General features: G+C 55.5%; 4 protein-coding genes across 12 annotated transcripts in view; 1 reads left to right on the top strand and 3 right to left on the bottom strand.

Moving 5' to 3' along the window:
- RNF123 (ring finger protein 123) overlaps positions 1 to 13089 on the top strand; it is a 34276-nt gene extending 21187 nt beyond the window's left edge. For all 7 annotated transcript variants that reach the window (XM_037742494.1, XM_037742382.1, XM_037742432.1 and 4 more), the window contains 13 exons: positions 3368 to 3545; positions 4413 to 4487; positions 4636 to 4723; positions 4811 to 4898; positions 4993 to 5077; positions 6449 to 6588; positions 6719 to 6907; positions 6998 to 7073; positions 7300 to 7384; positions 11420 to 11562; positions 12367 to 12461; positions 12587 to 12672; positions 12752 to 13089. In XM_037742494.1, coding sequence (XP_037598422.1) covers positions 3368 to 3545; positions 4413 to 4487; positions 4636 to 4723; positions 4811 to 4898; positions 4993 to 5077; positions 6449 to 6588; positions 6719 to 6907; positions 6998 to 7073; positions 7300 to 7384; positions 11420 to 11562; positions 12367 to 12461; positions 12587 to 12672; positions 12752 to 12872 — 1449 coding nt within the window. In that variant the 3' untranslated portion in view covers positions 12873 to 13089. The remainder of the gene's footprint in view (positions 1 to 3367; positions 3546 to 4412; positions 4488 to 4635; positions 4724 to 4810; positions 4899 to 4992; positions 5078 to 6448; positions 6589 to 6718; positions 6908 to 6997; positions 7074 to 7299; positions 7385 to 11419; positions 11563 to 12366; positions 12462 to 12586; positions 12673 to 12751) is intronic.
- AMIGO3 (adhesion molecule with Ig like domain 3) lies at positions 7740 to 11030 on the bottom strand. Its single transcript, XM_017502603.2, has one exon. It carries the CDS (start codon positions 10328 to 10330, stop codon positions 8804 to 8806), a length of 1527 nt encoding a protein of 508 aa, XP_017358092.1. The 5' UTR covers positions 10331 to 11030; the 3' UTR covers positions 7740 to 8803.
- Positions 13059 to 15563, bottom strand: GMPPB (GDP-mannose pyrophosphorylase B). The gene is made up of 9 exons (XM_017502938.2): positions 15175 to 15563; positions 14969 to 15049; positions 14831 to 14879; positions 14552 to 14694; positions 14177 to 14335; positions 14012 to 14090; positions 13811 to 13938; positions 13546 to 13728; positions 13059 to 13442 (listed from the first exon to the last, which is right to left on the bottom strand). Exons 1-9 carry the CDS (start codon positions 15301 to 15303, stop codon positions 13311 to 13313), a joined length of 1083 nt encoding a protein of 360 aa, XP_017358427.1. The 5' UTR covers positions 15304 to 15563; the 3' UTR covers positions 13059 to 13310.
- A 492-nt stretch (positions 15564 to 16055) lies between these two features.
- The window catches only part of IP6K1 (inositol hexakisphosphate kinase 1), a 62677-nt gene continuing 57152 nt past the window's right edge, over positions 16056 to 21580 (bottom strand). For all 3 annotated transcript variants that reach the window (XM_017502710.2, XM_037742693.1, XM_017502856.2), the window contains exons 5-6: positions 19677 to 19852; positions 16056 to 19234 (exon numbers count right to left, since the gene is read on the bottom strand). In XM_017502710.2, the coding sequence (XP_017358199.1) occupies positions 18701 to 19234; positions 19677 to 19852 (710 nt within the window). In that variant the 3' untranslated portion in view covers positions 16056 to 18700. The remainder of the gene's footprint in view (positions 19235 to 19676; positions 19853 to 21580) is intronic.

Here is a 21580-nt window from a genome sequence, read left to right as displayed (position 1 = left end):
TTTTGAGAGGGAGTCTCACTCCATCACCCAGGCTGGAGTGCAGTGGCAGGATCTTGGCTCACTGCAACCTCCGCCTCCCAGGTTCAAGTGATACTGCCACCTCAACCTCTTGAGTAGCTGGGACTATAGGCATGCGCCACGACACTCAACTAAGGTTTGTATTTTTAGTAGAGATGGGTTTTTACCATGTTGGCCAGGCTGGTCTCAAACTCCTGACCACAGGTGATCCACCCGCCTTGGCCAAAGTGCTGGGATTACAGGCATGAGCCACCACACCCAGCCTGCTATAAGTTTTGAAATCAGGAAGCGAGACCTCCAACTTTATTGTTTTTCAAGATTGTTTTGGCTACTTGAGGTCCTTTGAAATTCCAAATTAATTTTTACATGGGTATTTCTGTTTCTGCAGAAAACACCATTGGGCTTCTGATAGGGGTTGCATGAATCGGTAGATTTCGTTTGGCGGTGTTGATATCTTAACAATGTTAACAGTTCATGAACACAGGATTGCTTTCCATTTAGATCTTTAATTTCTTTCAGCAACATTTTGTAATCTTCAGTATAGCTTCAAGTCTTTTTTTTTTTTTTTTTGAGACGGAGTCTCACTCTGTCACCTACACTGGAGTGCAATGGTACAGTCTCAGCTCACTGCAACCTCCACCTCCCGGGTTCAAGCGATTCTCCTGCCTCAGCCTCCCAAGTAGCTGGAACTATAGGTGTGTGCCACCACACTCAGTGAATTTTTGTATTTTTAGTAGAGGCGGGGCTTCACTAAAAGCCCCGCCTCTACTAAAAATGTTGGCCAGGCTGGTTTCGAACTTCTGACCTCATGATCTGCCCACCTCAGCCTCCCAAAGTGCTGGGATTACAGACATGAGCCACTGCACCCAGTCAGTTTCAAGTCTTTTGTTTCCTTGGTTAAATGTCTTCCTATGTATTTTATTCTTTTTGATCCTATTGTAAATGGAATTATTTTCTGGATTTCTTTTCAGATTGTTCATTTTTGCATAATGATTTTTGTGTCCTGCAATTTTTTTGTTTGTTTGAGACAGAGTCTCTCTCTGTCACCCAGGCTGTAGTGCAGTGGCATAATCTCAGCTCCCTGCAGCCTCTGCCTTCTGGGTTCAAGCGATTCCCTGCCTCAGCTTCCCAAGTAGCTGGGATTACAAATGCCCACCACCGCCCCGAGCTAATTTTTGTATTTTTAAAAGAGATGGGGTTTCACCATGTTGGCTAGGTTGGTCTCAAACTCCTGACCTCAGGTGATCCACCTGCCTCCGCCTCCAAAAGTGCTGGGATTACAGGCTTGAGCCACTGTGCCCGGCCATATCCTGCAATTTTGCTGAATTTATTTATTAATCCTAGTTGGGGTTTTATGTGTGTGCATCTTTAGGGTTTTCTACTTGTAAAATCATGTCTGTGAACAGAGATAATTTTACTTCATCCTTTCCAGTGTGGTTTCCTTTCATTTTCATGCTTAGTTGTTCTGGCTGGGATTTCTAGGATGATGCTGAGCAGAAGTAGAGAAAGTGGCACACTTGTCTTGTTCCTGGTCTGAGGGAGGGAGGGAGAGATTATAGTCTGTTACCACTGAGTGTGATGTTAGATGGAGGCTTTTCATGTTTGGTGTTTATTATGTTGAACTGCCTTCATTCTCTGCAACTTCAGCACTAACTCACTTGTGTTTTTCTAATTGCGGTTCTTCCATTATTTGTGGAAAGACTCACTCCTGTAAACCAGCATTTTGTGACTTGAAGCTAGGAGTTCATGACCAGCCTGGGCAACCCATCTCTAAAAACAAAAAAATTAATTAGCTGGGCATGGCTACACATATCTATAATCCCAGCTACTCTGGAGGCTGAGGTGGGAAGATCACATGAGCTCAGGAGTTCATGTTACAGTGAGCTGTGATTACACCACTGCGCTCCAGCCTTGACTTTACATGTGCCCGTAGTTATATTCTCTCCTTTCTCTGTCTTAGCTCCTTCATCTTCCCCTTTGTCTCGCCCCAGCACAGGCTCTTCCCCATCTCTGAAGTAGTCCCACCAGGGTCTCAGTCTGCCCCCATCTCAATCCGGCCCTCACATTTCCATCTCCCTTGGATTGGTGGCTTAGCTCTGATGGAGCCATGGCCATCCCCTCATCAGACAGTCTTCTCTGGCCCTCTGTAGCAGCAGGATCGTCACCACCCAGGTGTGCCCACAGACCCGCCCCCTGACCGCTTGCTTACATCTTCTCCTCAGTTCCTCAGGTTTTAGGGCACATTAGAGAGCTGGTGTGAAGCCCAGATGCACTGGCCACACTCCAAGATACACTGGTGCTGTGGGTCTGGGCTGGGGCCTGAGGCCTCATTCTTGCCTGGGCTCCTTCGTGAGACCCTGACATGGACTCCGTGGAAACCACGTTGTGGGGAGCAGGGCCCTCAGAAGGGTTTGTCTGTTTCCTGTGACCTCTGTTCCACCAGTCACACCACCCCCTGCCTTCCCACCACCTTCTCCTTTGCAATGCAGATCAAATTTCGTCTGCCTGCTTACCACTGCCAGCTCTTTGGGACCCCCATGCACCTTGTACTCCACTTGTCTACTCCCCTCTGCCCTGCACCAGGCCTGCTTCTCCTCTAGTACTCCATGGAGACCCCACCACCCTCAGAAGCACATACCCCCATTCTTGCTGCAGCCTTTTCATTGTCCCCACAGCCCATCAGGGCATACCCAATCCTGGCCCTCCAGTCCCTTTGTCTGCCATCTTGGACCTAGACAAGACTGTGGCTTCCTCACTGTCCTGTCCCCACTTGCCCTGCTTCCCCTTCTGTGTGGGGCAGCTTTCCAACACAGACTTCCAGTCACAACACCCTATTGCCTCAAACTTGCTTACAGGCTGAGGCAGGTGGATCACCTGAGGTCAGGAGTTCAAGACCAGCCTGGCCAACATGGCGAAATCCCATCTCTACTAGAAATACAAAAATTAGCCACGTGTGGTGTCACATACCTGTAGTCCCAGCTACTTGGGAGGCTGAGGCAAGACAATCACTTGAACTTGGAAGGCAGAGGTTGCAATGAGCCAAGATGGCGTCACTGCACTCCAGCCTGGGCGATAGAGCAAGAGTCCATCTCATAAAAACAAAAAACTTGCTTACACATATGCTGATCAGAGTTTTGGCCTGGGTCTCAGTAATGCTCCCTCCAGGCTGAGTGCGTCCCTCTTGCCTGCCGAGGACTTGATTGCCCTGCTTGAACCAGTGCTCATGCGTCCTGAGATCCAGGTCTCAGCTGTGCTGTCATAGGCCGGGGAGGTCTTTCCTGATCCCCAGGCCAGGCCATGCCCCCAAGACCCCACTGGTGAGAGGCACACACCCGTGTGCCTCCTGCAGGAGAAGATGCTGGACATCTACTGGCTGCTGCGAGTCTGCCTGCGGACCATTGAGCACGGCGATCGCACGGGATCTCTCTTTGCCTTCATGCCCGAGTTCTACCTGAGCGTGGCCATCAACAGCTACAGTGCTCTCAAGAATTACTTTGGCCCTGTGCACAGCATGGAGGAGCTCCCAGGTGATGGAACCATTCAGGCTGGGGCAGAAGCAGAAAAGGGGTCTCTAGTGTGAGCCCTAGGAGCCCTGGTCTGTGACCTCTGTGGCTCAGCAACAACATCTGTGTGGGGGAGGGGTGGGAAGGGGAGGCAGAGCTTCCTCTGTGGTTCACCCTGCAGCAAACAAACGTTTGCACCCTGCCCTGGGACCCGCAGCCACAGAGCCAACAGCTCCCTGGTGAAGGAAAACAGAAAAGATGGAACACAGCGGGTGGAGGCCCCTTGGCTTTCACTTCCTAGTGCTGTGAGCAACTGCCGCGGTCCAGCAGCCAGCTGGCCCTGCACCCTGACTCCCTGGCACTGGTCACGAAGTGTGGCAGTTGGTCAAGGGCAGAATGGTTTGTCTTGGTAAATCACAGCAGGGGGTGGGGCCCTGCTAGGGTCCACATGTGAACCTAGGCTTCTTGCAGCCTGCTGATTCCAGGCTGGGCATGGCAGTGTATGTCTGGATCAGGCTGTGAGCTGTCAGGACCCTGGCCCTACCCCTGACCAGCCCCAGGCCTCGGTACAGGCTTTGTCTTCAAAGACAGAGCTATGAGTGCCCAGGGAGCTTTCACTGCTCATCAAGTATGTGTGATGAGGTGGGTTTGAGCCCAGGTCAGGACTCCTGCCAGGACCTGTCCTCCCCTCACAGTGAGCCTGTGCCTTAGCACCTCCACAGCCACCAGTGAATGCCTTGCCCGATGTCCCCAGATGCTACCCTGGGTCCATGCTGGCCTTGGGAGCCAGCTCTAGAGCCTGCTACTCAGGCCCACCCAACCTGCCAAGGGACACACCTGCCCCTGGAGCTCCCACTCCCAGCCAAGACGTCTCACTTCCCACCCTTGCAGGCTATGAAGAGACCCTGACCCGCCTGGCTGCCATTCTCGCCAAACACTTTGCAGACACACGCATCGTGGGCACTGGTGAGGGGCCTACAGAGGGTACAGGGGGAGGAGGACGGGATTGCACCTCTGGTTGGCTTTTTTCTATGAAAAATGTGGCCAGGTGGGCATGAAGCATGGGGCCAGAGCTCATGCCAAGCCCCTACTGAGGCAAGGCCTGTCCCCACAGACATACGAGACTCTCTGATGCAGGCCCTGGCCAGCTACGTGTGCTACCCACACTCCCTGCGGGCTGTGGAGCGAATCCCTGAGGAACAGTGAGTGGGGCCTGGAGGGGCACACACCCTGCCTGCAAGCACTGTGCCCAGCCTCACCCTGTGTCTCTCCCCTCCCTGCCGTCACAGGCGTATTGCCATGGTAAGGAACCTCCTGGCTCCCTATGAACAGCGGCCCTGGGCCCAGACCAACTGGATCCTGGTGCGGCTCTGGAGGGTAAGCCTGACTGGAGGAGGTGGCTGAGGCTGGCTGGAGGGAGAGGGTGCTCTGTCCCATTGACTCCTGCACTGCCCCCCCGTACCTCCCACAGGGCTGTGGCTTTGGATACCGCTATACACGGCTGCCACATCTGCTGAAAACCAAACTTGAGGATGCTAATTTGCCCAGCCTCCAGAGTGAGTATCTGGGTTAGGCGAGTCCTGGGCAAGGCAGTGGGGGGCCTTACCCATAGGTTCTCTCAGACTCTCCACTTTTTCCAGCCCCTCTCCTGTTCCCCTGCTGGGTCCCATATGCCCTACCTGTCCCCTAAGGTTTCCACTTTCCCTGCTTCCTTTCAGCCCAAGGATGCTCGGGATGGGACTCCTCCTTGCCCACAGTGCTACATGTGCCCTTTGGGCCCTGACGCTCTGTGTGGGACATGGTGAGAGTGGGCACTGTCTTACTAGCCTGCCGCAGCGCATACAGACTGAATATTCTGTCCCTTGCCCTCTAAGCTAGCTCCCTGACCTCCAGCCTTGTCCCAGCAGCATGTCCTTCTGCGCCTTTTTCACTGTCTGCTGGTGCCAGATCATGGCCTCGGCTTAGGCCCTGGACACCTGAATCCAGTGGGAGCACCAATTGGAGGTTGGCTAGGTCCCCAGAGGGTATTTGTGGGGCTTCCTGGAGAAAGGGACATTTAGTTGGGAGCAGAGGCTGTCCAGGTCTCCAGGGTCCAGCAACATCTCATGAGCCTGAGGACCTTCTAGGCTTGGCCCTTGCAGAGTGCCCACCACACACTGTCCTCACCCTTTTTGGTGGCGTTTCTTGGCTCACATAGTGTGTTTCTGCTCTTGTGGGCAGTGTTTTGGTCTGAAGGATGTCCCCAGAAAGGCTGAGTGTCTTGTGCTAAGTCACACAGCAAGTCCTTGGTCCTGCCTCCAGGGAGGAACTGAGCTACAAGTGGAGAGCGACAGTGGGGCCAGGTCCGTCCTGCTGCTGCGGGAACTATTGATTTGCATCAAGCTGGTGGGGAGGTGTGCCAGGCCAGTTGCAGCTGAGGGTTCCGGTTACTGCTGCCTGCCAGCCCAGACTTGGTGCCCACCACCTCGGCCATATGCCAAGGCCAGGCCAAGGGCGGCAGAGGACAGTAGAGGACAGCAGGTTTGCAGGAGGGCTCAGAGTAGGCTCTTGGAGGAGCTGACCTTGGTGCCAATGGGGAAGTGTCTAAGCCACCCTGTCTAGATCTGACCCTGTCTGAAGGGTGTGTGGCCCAGAACTTGCTGGAGGTCAGGCTCTGGCTGTGTGGCTGCTCTGGGCCTGGGGTGGGTAGTGCGGTGTGGGGGCTGGAAACAGCTACAGCCTGGGGCTTGTCTAGTAGAAGGAGGGGACAGATTTTGTCCTAACTACAAGACAGCTGTCCCCTGTCTTCTGCTTTCATGACCTGAGCATTCCTAGGGAGCCATCTCTCTGTCCTTATACCAAAGGCCCAATGGGCGAGGACAGAAGCAAACAGGCAGAGGCCACTGCAATGGAGTCCCTGATGCTGTGGCCTCCCTGTCCCCCTGCAGAGCCCTGCCCCTCCACCCTGCTGCAGCGGCACATGGCAGACCTCCTGCAGCAGGGTCCCGATGTGGCGCCCAGCTTCCTCAACAGCGTCCTCAACCAGCTCAACTGGGCCTTCTCTGAATTCATTGGCATGATCCAGGAGGTGGGCTGTGGTGGGGACTTGTGGGTGGAGGTGGGCTGTGGTGGGGCCTTGTGATGGTGCAAGGGACGAGGCCTGGTCCTGGGCTAGAGCCAGGCACTGACTGCTGCATGCCCACGTGTTGGTGGCTCAGATCCAGCAGGCTGCTGAGCGCCTGGAGCGGAACTTTGTGGATAGCCGGCAGCTCAAGGTATGTGCTACCTGCTTTGACCTCTCGGTCAGCCTGCTGCGTGTCTTGGAGATGACCATCACACTGGTGCCTGAGATATTCCTCGACTGGACCCGGCCTACCTCTGAGATGCTGCTACGGCGTCTTGCACAGGTGTGGCCATCTGGGCAACAAGGGTGGGACCCTGGGGATGCCCCATTGGTGACGCTGCCCTCCACCAACGGATTCCTGCCCCCCTCACAGCTGCTAAACCAGGTGCTGAACCGGGTGACAGCTGAGAGGAACCTGTTTGATCGTGTGGTCACCCTACGGCTGCCTGGTGAGGACCTAGATGCCCTCCACCCCAACATACCACTTGGCTCCCCTGCTAGGAACAGTGATGCCTGATTCTGCATTCTGTCCCCAGACAGCCAGGCTCAGTGCCCTGCAGCTTCAGCTCACCCTTCTGTAGGGAGGGCAGTGGGCAGGGCGGATGGTGTCAAGCCTGGAGCCCCTGCAGTGGGAGTGTGTGGGAGGCTCATCTTCCTTCCTTCCCTTCCCCTCAGGCCTAGAGAGCGTGGACCACTACCCCATTCTGGTGGCAGTGACGGGCATCCTGGTGCAGCTCCTGGTGCGTGGCCCAGCTTCAGAGTGAGTGTTGGGGACTGTGGGCCCTGCTGGGAGCTGGGTGTGTCTGGTGAGGAGGGACTGGACAGGGCCTCCTGGTACCTCTGTTTCCTAATCTGGAAAACCGACCTCAGTATCAGGTTTTGAGGCAGAGGGAAGGTGGTGAGGTGTGAACAGCCTAAATATGGGGCAGAGGGAGCTCCTCTAAGTAGGAGAATCTGGGACCCCAGCAGGACAGGATACCCTGGCCCACAGAGCCACTGGCTTGTGGCCACACCTCAGGCACCAGGCATGGGAGGCAGGACTCTGTAGGGTGTGCCATCCTGTAGTGGACAGGGCCAGGCTGCTGGGTGGAGAGCTGAACACACGCAGGACCACCTTTGTCTGCGAAGGCTCCAGCAATAAGCAAGTGCTGCCTTTATTAAGAAACTCTGGAGCAGTGGGGTCCAGGATGACCATGAGGGCCCCCAGCTCAGCCCCCACACATGAGGAGCTCCCAGACCCCCTTCCCTGCCCCCCTGCAATGGGAGCAGTGAGAGGCATGTGAAGCCAGGGCACCGCCTCAGCCATTAGGCTGAAACCAGTGCCAGCCCTTAAGAGGCACCTGCCCTCGAGGGACATGGAGTTCCGGCTCGGCCCTCCCAGCTTGGCCATGCTCGCCAGGCTTTTTGGGCGTTTTACAGCTGAAAAGAAGGAGCCCAGGCCATGATCCCCTTCACTGTGTCTTGTGGGCCCACAGAATGGGCTCTGCCTTCAGAACAACAGCTGGAGAGAACTGGGCCAGAGAGAGCAGGGCCTCTGGCTGGGGCTTAGGCCAGGGCCCTCAGGAGTCTCTTAAGGAGCCTTTCCTGCCTAGTGCCTGCCCACCGGACTCTGTGCAGTTGCGAAGATTTCAGGAGGTTGGGTGTTGGCGGATGGAGGGAGTCCCATTTCACCAGAGGGCGGGCTTGTTTCCTCCTGTCTTGGGGTGTGGGTGGGATCTTCCTTCAGAGCTGCCTCCTTTTCCCTATGGGCCCACTCCCTCCCACCCCCTTGGGAAGGGGAAGTAGCCCTGCATCAGCTCTTCAGCACCACTCAAAAGTTCCTTCGGCCCCTGAGGGTGGATAGGGGGCTCTGCCACAGGGGTTCTTCCACATGGGCCTGGGTCTCTCAGCCTCACAGGGCATTTGGGCACCAGGAGGTCCCTGGAGAAGCAGGCACTAGCACACCTGGCAGGGCCTGGGGCCTTTGGGTCATGTGCAGGGGCAGAGCAGAAGGCAGGTTAGGGACTGGAACCTCTCTCTCTACCAGTGAGTGAGAAGGCCCATTGTGGTTTGAGGCCCACACAGGAAGCTGGGGGCCAGGCACAGTGCTCCACACCAGCATCTGCCAGTTCTCTGGACCAAAGCAGGGAACAGGGCGAGCAGCAAGAGGGCAGGGGCTTGGGCGGGGCTCTGGTGCAGCCTAGGTTGTCATGAAACCTGCAGAGCCTATGGAGCTAGCAGACTCAGAGCTAGCCTTCAGCTGCAGGCCCCTAGGGTTGCAGAGATCGAAGTCCTCAGCTACTGCCAGCTGCACTCGGCCATTGAGGCCCCTCCGGCCTGGCTCCAGAAAGACCACGTGCTTGTGGACGCTGGCCTTGCGGCTGGGTGCGTCAGGCGGTGTGGTGCTGAGCACTGAAGACTGTGCGCTCAGCTCACGGAGTGGGCTGGGTGTTCGGGGCCAGCAGCGGCAACAGCAGGTACGGCGGCAGTAGCAGCAGGGTGGGGCAAACAGGTAGAGCAGCACAAGCACCAGGCCCACGGCGCAGCCCAGCAGCGTGGTGAAGCTTGTGTTGAAAGCCTCGGGCTCTGGGCGCGGGAAGTGCACGCTCACGTTGTACTCGTGTGTCTGGTTGTGATGCAGGAGGGGCCCAGTGGCCAAGCACACGAAGAGTCCTGCATGCTGCTCCTGCACGTTACCTATGGCCAAGCTGCCGTCAGCCAGCACCGCGATGCTGCCATCGCGGGATCCTGGCGCCCTGAGCAGCTCCTGCTGCGGGGAAACCCAGGCAATGCGCATGGCCGGGACGCTGGTGTTGCAGTAAAGTCTTAGGGACCGACCCACCAGCGCGTGCAGGTGCTCTTCCGGCCGCTCTAGGCCAAGAGCTGAGGCCGACGAGCAGTTCTCAAAGACGCGGCTGTGCTGGAAGAAACGCACGCGGGACGCGGGTACCTTGAAGGCTAAGCATGTGTACTCGCGCGCAAAGTCACGCACGGCGCTCAGGCCCCGCTGGTGCCAGTGCTGTAGCAGTTGGTAGAGGCGGCAGTCGCAGGGCAATGGGTTGTTGTGCAAGTAGAGGCCGTTCTTGAGGAAGGCTGGCAGCGCTGCCAGCTCAGGTACGGAGATGTGTCCCAGTCGGTTGGTGGAGAGGTCCAGAGTAAGCAGGTGGGTGGTGCTCAGACCGTGCAGGTGATCGAAAGAGAAGGAGGCGAGTTCGTTGCAGCCCAGGTAGAGATGGTTGAGTGCTCTCAGGCCATGGAAGGCATGCTCGTCCAAGTGTACCAGGCGGTTATTGAACAGAAGCAGCTTCTCCAGCGCCCCCAGCCCGTCGAGATCGTGGCGGCCAAGCGACCGCAACGCGTTAGATGACAGATCGAGCAGTCTCAGGCCGCTGGCATTGGCGAAGACGCCGCGACCCAGCGCATCTAGTTCGTTATGGCCTAGGTGCAGGGCGCGAAGCTGCAAGAGGGGCGCCAACCAGCCGGGTCGCAGGCGCTGAAGTGCGTTGTGGCTTAGGTCGAGGTCCGCAGTAGCGGCAGGTAACGCGGCGGGCACGTCCTGCAACCCTAGGCCAGTGCAGCTCAGCAAGTCAGCAGCGCAGACGCATTTGTAGGGGCAGTTGTGGGGCATACGGGGCGGGAAACCCTCGGAGTCTGGGGTGCTTGACCCAACGCGCAGCATGCAGAGCAGTGCTCCCAGCGGCACCAGCCAGGTCATGGCGGCGACCATCAGGGACAGGACAGACCAGCTCTGTGCAGGTCGCAATTCCAGGACTCACCTACTTCTGCTCTAGTGTGACGTGGGTAGCACCGGGATGGCCCTTGCCGAGGAGGCACGGTGCGGGTTCTGCCCTGCCCGGTCGGCCAAGAGCCCCTGTGTTCCCGTTCCCAGGTCGTGAGACGGGGCCGGACTCTCTACTCCACGCTCCCTTCGGCTTCCCCAGCCCTCTCGGAGCGAGGTCCTGATCAGCTCCTAAATACTCCCCCCAGGGGCGGGGCCCGGGCTCCTATTGGTTCTTGTTTCAGGAGGCGTGGCGGCGGTATCCCCTACCGCCCAGGGGCCCCGCGTGACCGCCAGAGGGGGAGTGAGTCCAACCCCTAAGTCCCAGCCTGCCTTTGGCTAGCAGCTCTCTGCCGCTCCTTTGTCCTTGGAGTAAAAGGGAGAGTATAGAATGATGTCTCCAAGCTGCTGTTAGTGTTTATTTGAAGTGATTTTGAAGGATTGATATGTTATGGGGCAGGCGAACTCTATCTGAAGGTGGCACCCCTGAGCCCTCTTAAAGTGGTACCCCAGGCTGGGCACGGTGGCTCACGCCTGTAATCCCAGCACTTTGGGAGGCCAAGGTGGGTGGATCACCTGAGGTCATAAGTTCGAGACCAGCCTGGCCAACATGGAGAAATCCCATCTCTACTAAAAATATAAAAATTAGCCAGGCATGGTAGTGTGTGCCTGTAATCCCAGCTACTCGGGAAGCTGAGGCAGGAGAATATCGCTTAAACCCAGGAGGCGGAGGTTGCAGTGAGCCGAGATTGCACCATTGCACTCTAGCCTGGGTGACAGAGGTGAAACTCCGTCTAAAAAAAAAAAAAAAAAAAAAAAAAAAAAAAAAAAAAAAAAAAAAAAAAATAGTGGTAACCCAGATTGTGTGGCACTTTACTAGAATCCAGGACTTGGGGTTTCAGAAGCAGGGAGATGGAAAGGATGTGGGGGGGGGGAATGATCATGCAAGAGCCATGGCACTCCTCATTGGCAATCCCAATAGGGACTTTTAGCCAGACCCCAAGACTTCTGACTGCCTTTGCACCCTCCCCTACCTAGGAGAGAACGAGCCACATCAGTGCTCCTGGCAGATCCCTGCTTCCAGCTCCGTTCAATATGCTATCTCCTGGGACAGCCAGAGCCCCCAGCACCTGGCACTACCCTGCCAGCCCCTGACCGGAAGCGCTTCTCCCTGCAGAGCTGTGAGTGAGGTAGTGGGGTGGGTCAGGGAGATCCAGGGCTGAATCAGGTCAGGAGCTTTAAGAACAGCAGTCTGGCCAGGCATAATGGCTCACACCTGTATCCAACCACTTTGGGAGGCCAAGGTGGGCTGATCACAAGGTCAGGAGATCAAGACCATCCTGGCCAACCCTGGATGGTAAAACCCCGTCTATACTAAAAATACAAAAATTAAGCCAGGCACAGTGGCACACACCTGTAATCCCAACACTTTGGGAAGCCGAAGTGGGCGGATCACGAGATCAGAAGTTTAAGACCAGCCTAACCAACATGGTGAAACCCCGTCTCTACTAAAAATATAAAAATTAGCCAGGCATGGTAGTGTGTGCCTGTAATCCCAGCTACTCGGGAGGCTGAGGCAGGAGACTCACTTGAACCTGGCAGGTAGAAGTTGCAGTGGCCAGGATCAGGCCACTGCATTCTAGCCTGGATGACAGAGCAACGCTCCGTCTCAAAAAAAAAAAAAAAAAAAAAAAAAAAAAAAACTCCGTCTCAAAAAAAAAAAAAAAAAAAGAAAAAGAAAAAAATAGCTGGGCATGGTGGCACATGCCTATAGTGCCAGCTACTCGGGAGGCTGACGCAGGAAAATCGTTTGAACCTGGGAAATAGAGGTTGCAGTGAGCCGAGATTGCGCCCCTACACTCCAGCCTGGCGATATGGCAAGACTATCTAAAAAAAAAAAAAAAAAGCAAAGTTCTAGGCTGGAAATATTCAAGAGGCACCACATCCTCAGCTACCTCTGGCTTGACACTACCTACTGCTCCCAGATGCAGATTATATCAGTGCCGACGAGCTGGCTCAGGTGGAACAGATGCTGGCGCACCTGACCTCTGCATCTGCCCAGGCAGCAGCTGCCTCCCTGGTGAGTGGACCCACAGCACACAGGCCCAACCCACTTGAATATGTGTGCCCTTCTACATAGGCACAGCAGACATCCACATAGCTGGGCATCCAACTCCAGCCTACTCTTCATTTTCCTTCTTGCAGCCCACCAGTGAGGAGGACCTCTGCCCCATCTGCTATGCCCACCCCATCTCTGCTGTGTTCCAGCCCTGTGGCCACAAGTCCTGCAAGTAAGTGGGCCCCACTGCTTGGTGGTGGGGAGAGCAGTTTGTACATGCCATGCAGTTCTCATCCCCTCCCCTGTTGTAGAGCCTGCATCAACCAACACCTGATGAACAACAAGGACTGCTTCTTCTGCAAAGCCACCATCGTGTCTGTAGAGGACTGGGAGAAGGCAGCCAGTACGAGCACTACCTCCTCAGCTGCTTAGCTCTCAGCCTGCCATCCTGGAACCTCCACCCTTGAACCCAGAGCCAGGCTGGGCCCTATTTATGAGCTCCCTTTGCCCTTCTCCTGTACCCACCACCACCACATCCAACCCCCTTGCCTGCCTGTTTCATTGGTGGGAGCCCAGCCATGGCCCTAATTGTGCCTGAGCTTGACTTTCAGTCAGGGCCACAGTGAGCATTAAATTATTATTCCATACAGCCCTGGCCCTGGCCCTTCTTGAGGGAGTGGGGTTTGTTGGGTGTGCCCAGCAGGGATCCTGCCAGATGATGTCCACACATGAGAAGGCAGGTGTCCAACGGCTTCAGCTTCATCCAATGCCCCTCAAACAAATTAAAAGTTCAGGGTCTTCTGATGTGTCAGGCCAGCACTCCCCTTGCCAATTGGAAAACCGGGGCTCAGCCAGCCCCACTGCATCCCCTCACATGATGATGCGAGGCTCTGGCACTGACTCGCCAATAGACTTGTGGGGTAGCACGCTGGCTCCGTTGAGATAGAGCTCGTCGTTAACTATGACGTCCTCACCCAGCACTGTCACATTCTCCATGCGAACCTCCAGGAGAGGATAGGCCCTGTCAGGGATGCGGGCACATTCCCCACCCCTCTCCTGCCCCTCTCCCGGCCCTCTCCCCATGTAGCCCAGTCCACAGGCTTACCCACTGGCCCACACGGCAGCGCCAGCCCACAATGCAGGACTCAAGCCAGGAGTGGGAGCGGATACGGGCATCCCGCAGCACCGTGCACCGCCGGATACACACACCATCCTCCACCACCACACCAGGTCCTAGGCTTACGTTGGGGCCAATGCTGCAGTTCTGGCCGATGCGGGCACTTGGATCCTGAGAGTGGTGGGAGAAATACAAGTGGGCCACTTGTCTCCCAAGACTGGGAGGTTAATCATGGGCTGGGCAAGGGCCTCACCACCAGCACGTTGCCCACAATGCCAGGGCCTGAGCACAGCCGCTCAGGCTGCTTCTGCCTCAGTGACTGCAGGAAGAGGCACATGCCAGTGAGGAAGTCCTTGGGCTGCCCAATGTCCATCCAGAAGCCTGTAGGGAGGGATGTATCAGGGGCCTCAGCCCAGCCACAGACCACCCCCACCCTGTGGCCTCCCTACCTCACCCTGCAACTCCATGGCATATAGCTGCCCCTCCTTGGCCATAACAGGGAAGACCTCCTTCTCAATGGACGTAGGCTGCAGCTGTGGGAGTGGGCAGCTTGTGAGCAGGGTCATGGCAGTGATGGCCTGCCCCCACCCCAGCCCACCAACAGGTGTCTTCTACACACCTGGATGCGCCGCAGCACCGCAGGGCTCAGGATGTACATGCCTGCATTGATCTTATTGGACACAAACACCTGCGGCTTCTCCACGAACCGGTGAATGCGGCCTGTGTCAGCCTCACACACCACAACACCGTACTTGGAGGGTTCCTCCACCTTGGTCACCTGAATGCAAGGAAGGGGACCTCGGACCTAGTCCAGTGTTCCTGAGCCTTGATATACATGCTGTCCCAGATCTCAGAGACTCTACCCCAAGTGCTTAAAGATATATATTGCACAGCTCTGTACCCATAACATCCGAAGGCAAATGAAGGCTAGGGGGCAGGGGAGGCTGGGCATGGAGGGCGGAAGTGTCAAGAGAAAAAAGACCTGGCGCCTTACCAGGATGGAGCCCTCCTGACCATGGTGCCGGTGGAACTGCACCATGGCTTGGAAGGGGAAATCGCAGATCACATCACTGTTGAGGACGAAGAAAGGGTCTGCAGTCTCGGAGAGTAGGTCACGGGCCAGTGCCAGGGGCCCAGCTGGGGGAAGGGGACAGGTCATCACCTTGCTGGAGGTCTGAGTCCCTGATTCAGGCTCAGCAGGCCAATCCAGGCTGGGTCTTACCCTTTTCCTGGCCCTAAACCCTCCCCAAGGGACTTTCCTGTCTCTACTGACCTGTCCCCAAAGGCTCCTCTTCATGGGACATGGAGATTCGGATTCCCAGCTAGAAGGAAGAGGCCCCCCAAGTCAGGTTCTACCAGGGTGGGAAGTTGGGCGGGGACCGAGGGTAAGGGCCAAGAGTCTCTGCCTCACCCTCTGCTCCTGTGCCTTCATTTCCTTCTCCAGCACCTGCGACATGTAGCTCACGGCCAGGATCACGTGGTCCACGCCTGCCTGTCAGAACGCAGGCCGACAGGCGGGCTCAGCCAGAAGGTAGGGGAGCCCCTGACCCCTAGTCGCTAGCCATCCCTAGTCCCGCCGGATCCGAACGCGACTTCGATCCCAATTCTGGGTCTTACCGCGGCCAGTGCCTCCACTTGGTGCAGCAAGATGGGCTTATTGCAGAAGTCCACCAGTGGCTTCGGGGTGCTCAGCGTCAGCGGCCGTAGCCGCGTCCCATAGCCCCCCACTAATATCAATGCCTTCATCGCGCCTCCGCGCGTTGGAAGGGTGTGCCGGGCCCTGAGGTGCCTGCAGCCCGCCTGGCCGGCCCCTGCCGCGCACTCCCAACGCTGTGCCCGGCCCCGTGCCCTTCACCAACCCGCCTGACTGACTCTAGTTCCACCTTGTCCGCCCGGTCGCCCTGACGCCGGATCCAGGGCCACCACAACCCAGCAGGAAACGCCAGATGGACGGCGGCTGGTCCCGAACTCAAGCCGGACCGGCGCGGGCAGTGACGCAACCCCCGCGGGCCAATCGGCTGCCGCATACGTGGCACGGCCGCCGGCGTCGGAGCGCTGGGGCGCGGCGCTGCGACAGACGTAGCCAATGAGCGCTCGAGCGCGCTAGGCTGCCATGGGGACCCGGGTCGGGACCCGCGGGTCAGCTGGCCATTGGCGGATGCAAAGGCGGAAATGGCGCCAAGGGCGAGGCCTTGTTCCCTGCTCCGCGTGGTCCAAAGGACGCCGGACCCGCCCTGCTCTAGGACCCGCCCATCGGCCTTAGCCCGGGGAAGGGAGAACAGGGAAGGCTTCCGGGCTGAGTAATTTTCACAAAGAGACAGACTCGCCTCCGCTTCTAGCGGCTTTATTTTTGACATACACGACCTCAGACACAAGCGGGGCGGGTAGCGCTAGGTGTACAGAAAGGAGTGGGCTCGGCCCAAGCACCCCTCCACCGCACGCAAGGTCCAGAACAAACGCAGCTGCACGGGCAGCCACAGGTAGTGTCCGGGCGCGGGCCTCCGGCGGTGGGAACAGGCTTAGCTTCCGGGAAAGAGGAGCAGAGAGCCATTCCCAGAATGCGAGGGCTTACAGTTCCCCGAGAAGCAAAGAACCAGGTTCTTCCCAGGGTTATCCATTTTTTTTCCTCATTAAAGTATTTTTCAAGTCAGCACAAACATAACCAAATTGTACAGCTTTAAAGTTAAAAGCAATATGCATCTAGGAAACGTGCATGTGGCCAGGAGTGAGCGGTGAGCAGCAGCTACGGAACTAGCACAGGCGCCAGGCCCCTTGATGGGAATCCCCACGCCCATTGCACAGGCCCAGAAAGGGAGGAGGGTGGGGTCCCTGGCAAGTTGCTACACTGGTCCCCTTCCCCTTTTAAGCACCACCCGTCCCACCCCACCCTCAGGAACTGGTGTCAGCTTGGCCCAGGGAAGCACTATATAGAGGAGTCACCTGAGCACCCCAACCCATGATCCACGTTGCACTTTGGTCCCAAGTTGGGGCTAAGGCGGCGGGGCCTGGCAGGGACAGAGCTCTCTGGCATGGGGTAGGGAGAAAGCAGTGGCAGACAGTATGCGCACACACTTGCTCACTACCGTGAAATAACAGGGCTGGGTCTCCAGGTGTCCAAAGTGCTGAAAGGAGGGGCCCTGCTCTAGGGGAAGAGCAGCAAATCCCAGGCCTTTTCACTCTTTTTAATGCCAAGAAAATACTGATAAGTGGGTGCATCTTTGCTCGCTGTGAGGCGCAGCAGAATGCCACAGCCTCTCCTCCCAGAATCTAGGAACCTGGGAGGCACAGGACATCCCCTGAAGGTCCCAAACAGCTCTAGACCCTATGTCTTATCCTCCACCCTACCAGGGATGACTGTCTATACACTAATCAAGGGCTCCTGCCCCCGTGGCTGAAGCCACAGAATGGTACATGAGAAAAGACCGTAATTTCTGACCAGAAACAGGCAAGCTGTCCCTCCCAGCCCCAAAGAATGGGAACCTGCCCACCACTGGCACCAGGGCCGGGAGCTAGGAGAGATGGTATCCATCAAGGAGCCCTTAAAAGGCTGCATCTCTAAGGACCGGGAAACGAGTCCATCAGTTACCAAAGCCTATCACAGCTGGCAGGCTTTCCTTTAATTCCAAGTAGGAACCTGCCTAAATTGACAATGAACAGTGGCCCTAGGCTCCGTGGATAGGGTGCTAACGCTGGCAATGGCTGAAATAGGTATCACCTCCTGGCCATCTGTGTTAGAAGCAGCAGGTCTGTGCCACTAAGGGCTGGCAGCCAAAATGACTAAAACCATAAGAAAGGAAGGGCCACCCATCTAGCCTTCACTGCCCCACTGTCAGTGTTGACAGCCATATTCTAGGCCCACAGAAAGGGTGCTAGGTCAACGGGGAAACAACACCTACAATTTATTCTGCTATCAGGTCTTTATAAAAAGGCAACACCTGCAGAGAAAGGGCACGGGGCAAAAGCTCACCTCAGAAACGGGAGAGTGAGCGTTCTGCTGAGGAAAGCATGAAGGAATGAATATACACTAACGAGCAAGGCTACACCCCAGGGAAGGATCCCGAGGGACAGGGGCTGGCAGGTGGACACATGGACAAACTGATGGACCCAGAACTGATCAGACAAAGCTCTCATTAGCAGAATGTGGGCACCTGCACCCAGGGCCCATACCATGTCCCCATGAGCAAAAAAAACTTAAAAGTTCTCCCTCTAGGCCCAGGGCCAAGAGCGCCTCACAAAGGGCTGCTGCCTTGAACTTGGCCTGGGGAAATGAGACCCTGAGCGGACCACAGTCCCTGAGCCCTGGGAGGAGCAGCCCATCCAGTGGCAGCACAGCTGCCAAAACTTGAGGAGGAAGACTCCCACCCATAGCACAAGAACTGCAAATACTGTCTGGGCCACAGCAACCAGAGGCCCTGAGACCTGCTGGGACACTGACTCTCCCCCACTTCAGTGGGATAGGAGGGAGTGGCCTTCTTAGGCAAGGGAATTTGGAGAGGCTGGCTGTTTCAGGAATACGAAAGGGGCCTGGGGAACCCAGGGTCTACCCTTGGCCATAAGTTGGCCTCAGCCCAGCTTCATTAATCTAGCCCCATGTTAAGGTCAGACCCAAGGATGGGTCCAGGTTTGTGCAGTCAGCCCTGTGGTGCCCTGAGGGCACTTATTAAAGAGCTAGCTGACACCCACAACATAAGACTGCAAAGCCCCCAAGAAATGGGCACACAAACCCCTCTACTTCTGGGGAACAAGGGAAGAATGGGCATGGAAGGGCCCTGCACTAGCCCAGGACTTTACCCTACAATCAGTAGGGCCCTGCAGCCACAGTTCTCAAAGATCTAGACAACAGAAACCAATGTCCAAGGGCACCCTGTCCCTGCTGCCAAGCCCACCTGGGGCACCTCTTCCTTCCTAAGGCAGCCTGGACACAGCAGTCAGAGCCACAAAGCTGAGGAGCCTGACTAAGAGGATGTGTGTTCTGCCCTCCTTCACTTTATATATATGGATCCAGGCTATAGCTAAAAACAGTTTACACCAAAGAGAAATATAACCCTTTAAAAGCAAGTCTGTGTGTCCTCACGGCGAGTTCAGAGCAATGGTCCCTGCCTGCGGGTGGAGAGGAAGGGGTTCTGGGGGCCCAGAACAGGGCCTACTGGTTCTCGTCCCGCATCTGTTCCATGATGCTGATGAGGTTCTCCAGGCCAAACACGTAGCCTCTGTCTGGCCCATCATGCACGGTGGGGTCATCCCGGAAGCCCTTGAATGTGCTGTGTGCAAAGTCAATCATGCGGACATCCACCTTGGGCTGAGAGGAGGGACCCACCTCGGGGCTGGTGTTACTGGGGCTGGTGCTGGGGCCACAGGATGACGCCACCTCAGGGAGCACCATGTCCAGGTGCTTGAGACGAATCTCAGCCCGGCGGTCCAGGCAGGACTCAGCCCGGAACTCCTTGCCATCATAGATGACAAGCAGGGAACTGGAGTAGAAACGGTAGGAGGCCTGACGCTCCAGCACAGCTTTCAGGCCCCGCAGTTTGCTCAGGATAGGTTCAAACAGGTCACGTCGCAGGTCCAGGCCATTGTGCAGATATTGATAGAGGGCATTGCGGAAGCCTTCGATGGAGAGCCCACGGCCATAGTACTTGTTCCTGCAGAGGTAATGCCCTGTGTCCAACTGGTACACCTGAAACCCCAGGAGACAGAGTAAGTACCAGGGAAGTCTGAAGAGCTCACAGTGCCCTGGGCAGGCACTGTCTGGAAGGCACTTTGACCAACCTGAGCTTTTCTGCTCACCTATCTAAGTGGAACCAGGCAGGCCACATTCACCCTGGGTTTTCCCATTGCAGAGCCAAGAGAAAGCAATACGAGGCCTATGGGTTCCCTGCCACCAGCTTTGGAGCCCTCCTCCAACATCAGAACATCTTGTTGACAGGCAAGAGTCTTACTTGTCCCAGTGTCGAGGCAGCAGACTCTCACAGTGGTCCTGCACCTGAGGCCCAGATTAAGGTCAACAGGTAAGGACAGAGGGCTCAGGAGGACACACTTGGCATAGATGGCAGGCAGGTATGAGCACAACCCAAATCATGCAAGTGGCAGCACCTAGGCTCTGAGCAGAGGCAACTCACCTGCATGCCACAGACCCTGACACCCAGTGTGGCTGATGTGCTCTGCTCACACTTCCGCATCTGCCGGGCTGCCTTCTCAGCTGATGCATCATCGCCGTGCTGCCGCGTGCCCATCTTCAGGTCCAACACACAGGGGTACTTGAAGTGGTGTACCACATTCTCAAGCAGGAGGAACTCTAGGTCATGGTCAAGGAGAATCACAATCACACTCACCATCACCCACAGCCAGGAAAGTACAACCCAGTTTTTCTATAAAAGGGGCTTTTACCTAATGCAATATGTGCTTGTCTCAGAAGCTCTCAAATGTGGGTTTCACACCACTGGCTTATTATTTCTCAACCAAAACCAACTGTGGTAAAATATACATAAAATTTACCACTTTAACCATTTGTAAGTGTACAGTTCAGTGGCACTAAGTATATTTACTTTGTTGTATAACCATCACAGCCATCTAGCTCTAGAACTTTTTCATCATCCCAAAATGAAACTCTGTACCCATTAAACGGCAACTAAACAGTAACTCATTTCCCTCCTCCCAGTCCCTGGGAACCTCTAGTCTACTTTCTGTCTCTATAAATTTATCTTTCCTAGGTATCTGATATAATGGAATCATACAGTATTTGTCATTTTGTGTCTGGCTTATTTCACTTAGCAAAACGTTTTCAAGATTCATGTATGTTGTAAGCATGGATCAGAATTTCATTCCATTTTCTGGCTAAATAATTTTCCATTATATGTATATACCACATCTGGTTTTGGGTGTTTTTTGTTTTGTTTTGTTTTTTGGTTCATTTGTTTTTTAACCTAGGCTCTAAGGCATTTTTATATTTATTTAGAGATGGAGTTTCATTCTTGTTGCCCAGGCTAGAGTGCAATGGCGCAATCTCGGCTCACTGCAACCTCTGCCTTCCAGGTTCAAGTCATTCCCCTGCCTCAGCCTCCTGAGTAGCTGGGATCACAGGCATGAGCCACCATGCCTGGCTAATTTTGTATTTTTAGTAGAGACAGGGTTTCTCCATGTTGGTCAAACTGGTCTCAAACTCCTGACCTCAGGTGATCCACCTGCCTCGGCCTCCCAAAGTGTTGGGATTACAGGCGTGAGCCATCATGCCCTGCCTTTTTTTTTTTTTTTTTTAAAGAAATGCACTCTTGCTCTCATGCCCAGACTGGAGTGCAGTGGCTGGATCCAGAGGTCACTGCAGCACTGGACCACTGGGCTCAAGAGAACCTCCCACCCTCAGCCTCTGGAACAGCTAGGACTACAGGCATGCCTAATTTCTTTCTTTTTTTGAGACAGAGTCTTGCTCTATTGCCCAGGCTGGAGTGCAGTGGCACAATCTCGGCTCACTGCACCCTCTGCCTCCTGGGTTCAAGTCATTCTCCTGCCAATCTCCCAAGTAGCTGGGATTACAGGCGCCCCCCTACCACCGGCAGCTAATTTTTGTATTTTTAGTAGAGATGGGGTTTCACCATGTTGGCCAGGCTGTTCTTCAACTCCTAACCCCAGGTGATCCACCCACCTCAGCCTCTCAAAGTGCTGGGATTACGTGTGAGCCACTGCGCCCAGCTCCCTACCCAATTTTAATTTTGTTTTTTTTTTTTTAAGAGACAGGGTCTCACTATGTGTTCCAGGCTGGTCTCAAACTCCTGGCCTCAAGTGATCCTCCCACCTTGGCCTTCAAAAGTGCTGTGATAACAGATGTGGGCCACCACGCCCATCCTATGTTATCTTTAGATCTATCTTGCAGACAGTATGTTGCCTAGGCTGGAGTGCAGTAGCATGATTTCAGCTCACTGCAACCTCCGCCTCCCAGGTTCAAGTGATCCTCATACCTCAGTCTCCCAAGTAGCTGGGACTACAGGCACATGCCACCACACCTAAGCTTTTTGTATTTTTTTTTTTT

Source organism: Cebus imitator, unplaced genomic scaffold, assembly GCF_001604975.1.
Source record: "Cebus imitator isolate Cc_AM_T3 unplaced genomic scaffold, Cebus_imitator-1.0 Scaffold0, whole genome shotgun sequence".
Taxonomy (NCBI): domain Eukaryota; kingdom Metazoa; phylum Chordata; class Mammalia; order Primates; family Cebidae; genus Cebus; species Cebus imitator.
The sequence above is the reverse complement of the archived record's forward strand: the minus strand, read 5'-3'. Positions and strand labels throughout refer to the sequence as shown.